The sequence below is a fragment of the Sitodiplosis mosellana genome, unplaced genomic scaffold (assembly GCF_009176505.1).
Source record: "Sitodiplosis mosellana isolate CC-2019 unplaced genomic scaffold, AAFC_SMos_1.0 Smas_scaffold_2991, whole genome shotgun sequence".
NCBI classification, from domain to species: Eukaryota; Metazoa; Arthropoda; class Insecta; order Diptera; family Cecidomyiidae; genus Sitodiplosis; species Sitodiplosis mosellana.
In genome coordinates, this window is record NW_022598233.1 from 1,855 (window position 1) to 4,796 (window position 2,942).

Consider the following 2,942-nt stretch of genomic DNA (forward strand, 5'->3'; position numbering starts at 1 on the left):
AAAAACGGCACGACAATTTCAAAACTGAAATTGGTCGTGCCATTTTTGTCGTATTTTTACTGCGCTTCAGGAATTTTGCTACGCGTAACTCATCATACTTATTTGGATCGATAAGTGAGTCAAAAGTACAGATACTTTGCAAAAAGTGTTTGCAAAACGAACAAAAATGGCACGACCATTTTCAAATGACAAAAAATTTATTTAAGAAAAATTTGACATGTTTGTGAAAATCGGTGGGCGCTCGCTTTGTATGCTTCCAATGTAATTTTTCATTGACTTTTGCAACAAGACGCCACCTATCAAAAAGTCGCAGCTCTCGGAACTAGCGGCGATTTGACAGCTATGACAGCAAAACGAGGGAACTTTCTATTCCACACAAACCTTCTGAGCTGTAACACGCATGTAAGTATAACATAGATGAATTGATTCAAAATATTGTGTTTTTTGGATTTTTTTTGTTTAAAATGTTCAATTTATTGATTCAAATTTGTTGCATTCTATTTTTTATTGAAAATTGTTGTGTTTTCATTCGGTTTTTATAATATTTTTGTTACGTGTGTGACACACACTGTGTGTTTATTACAAATCGAATAGTGTTTGACTTTGAAGAGTTTTTTTTAACTAAATTCAACGCGTTTTTTCATATTTCTCCCTCTATGAATGCCCGTGAAATGAAATAAAAACATTTTTTTCCGTTTTTCTCCTAGTTTACATACGCTTTAAATCTCATTGAAATTCTTCGAAATTCGAATCGGCATAACCTCAAATCATGGTAAACACAAGATCAAGCCAAAATAAGCGTGTGGCTTCGGCTTCGGGCAATGCCAAGCCTGTTGGTCCCAAGAAAGCCAAAATTGAACCAAAACCTCGATCTGGACCAAAGCCAACACCGAAAGCCGTTCGATTTTCGTCGGTTACTGACACCAAAATGAAGACCAGCAAACACCAATCACGTATTGATAGTCCACGCGGTCGTCGCGATAGTCAACGTAGTCGTCGCTCACCATCTCCCCGCCGTGACTTCAGTCCATTTCCATTTGTTCAAAGTCCTTACGGCTACGGCCATGGCCACGGTTATTTGCCTTTTGCAATGCCATCACCATACTATCCAAATCCATTTGGATTTGGTGGCGTTGGTCCGCACCACCTTGGTAAAGCTCATCACAAGCGTCGTTATGAAGAAATAAACGATAGTTCAAGCGCATCGGACGATGATGAATGGGATGGTTTTGTTCAATCGCCAGTTGCTATGCCAGCAAAGCGCACCTATCGTGCAAAGTCAGGTAATTCGTGCCGCATTTTTCATTACCGATCATTACTTCATTTCACATTTATATTGGATTGTTTTTCATCTAATATTGTTTATGTTTCTTCATTATCCATATAGTAAGTGCTGCTGCTCCGCCGACCAAGCCACGTGGACGCCCACCAAAATTGAATCACACTGTTACTAGTGGCGCGTTGAACGCAGTTGTCCATGGTTCATTGCCAACACTAGCATCGGACGATGATGAATGGGATGGTTTTGTCCAATCGCCAGTTGCTATGCCAGCAAAGCGCACCTTTCGTGCAAAATCAGGTAATTCGTGCCGCATTTTTCATTACCGATCATTATTTCTTTTCATGCATTTATATTGGATTATTCTTTATCTAATATTGTTTATATTTCTTTGTTATCCATATAGTAAGTGCTGCTGCTCCGCCGCCGACCAAGCCACGTGGACGCCCACCAAAATTGAATAACACTGTCACTAGTGGTACATTGCAAACACCAGCAAAACGAACATCTCGTTCATCATCAGGTTAGTTTTCGTTAGCCATTTTATTTGGATGCATGCTCGTTATTATGAAGATGCAATTTCGTTGATTTTCATTACGATGTTTTTTTTTTATTTTGTAGCGTCTTCGTTGGCAAATCGCATCCAAACTCCTTGCATGAAACCAATTGGTCGCGGAAAATTCGAACAAAATCCGAATTGTAACTGTTCAACGTGCGTTCATACCGTCCAAACAAGTGTTCCGTGGATGCAAAGCGTCCCTCGTTTTGGCGTCATTGATAACCACCAACGCCCCATTCCAGATTTGAATCCGATTGGTGCTTCTGCCAAGGTACCGCCATCAGCTACTGTGGTTAGTCGTCAATCGAGCGAAATGATGCAAGCAGCCAAGGCTTCACCAGGTGTTAGTCGTAAATCGGACGAAATGATGCAAGCGCAAATCAAGCTCAACGCCCAACTTATGCAACGAATTGATGACTTCGAAGCCGAAAAAAAGGTCTGGGCTGAAGAAATCAAGGCGCTCCAAGCTGCTTCTGAACGCAGCAAAAAAGAAGCTACATTCTTCAAAGCCAAATTTGCTGAATCGTCATCCGAATGCAATAAGCTGAATGACAAGTTGGCCAAGCGTAAGCCAGACACGAATGCTGATTCGTCCGCAAACAAAGAAAATGAAGGCGATAAGCCAGTGCTCCAGAAATGCAATTAAACGCAATGAAAAAGCTACCTCGAAGTGCCTGAGCCAAAATCGGCCAAAAACCAAAAAAAAATGAAACAATTCTGTGTTAAATCTAGTTTCTTTAAATTTATTTTCCTTTCTTTTTTCGTTTTTACTTATATATTATTTATCAATCAGTTCAATTCATAAAAGATCATCACAAACCATTTAAATTAAAACACATTTTGTTGCGTATTTCTAAAATAAATGTTGAAACATATCGGAACTTATCTTTATTGTTTTTTTTACTGTCTCGTTTGCCTAAATTATCAAATTTTGAATGCTTATAGCTGTCAACAGAAAAGGAGAAGTAAAGCTGCCATAAAATCCGATAAAATTGTATTGTTGTTGTATTTTTCACTGTACCACCGTGCAACACAAGTTTCTGCACATAAGAAATTTCAATTGCTTGTTTTAGAGGACCAAAAACCAAGCACTTTTGCATCATT

At 39.1% G+C, this 2,942-nt stretch overlaps 1 protein-coding gene across 2 annotated transcripts; it reads left to right on the top strand.

Moving 5' to 3' along the window:
- Positions 1–232: 232 nt before the first annotated feature.
- On the top strand, positions 233–2,711 carry LOC129571620 (uncharacterized). Of its 2 annotated transcripts, XM_055451438.1 has the most exons (5): positions 233–402; positions 708–1,283; positions 1,388–1,579; positions 1,686–1,802; positions 1,901–2,711. In XM_055451438.1, the coding sequence occupies exons 2-5, from the start codon at positions 770–772 to the stop codon at positions 2,482–2,484; spliced, it is 1,407 nt and encodes a 468-aa protein (XP_055307413.1). In that variant the 5' UTR covers positions 233–402; positions 708–769; the 3' UTR covers positions 2,485–2,711. The 2 variants fall into 2 exon arrangements, with proteins under 2 accessions (XP_055307413.1, XP_055307414.1); XM_055451439.1 differs by lacking the exon at positions 1,388–1,579.
- The last annotated feature ends 231 nt before the right edge of the window (positions 2,712–2,942 follow it).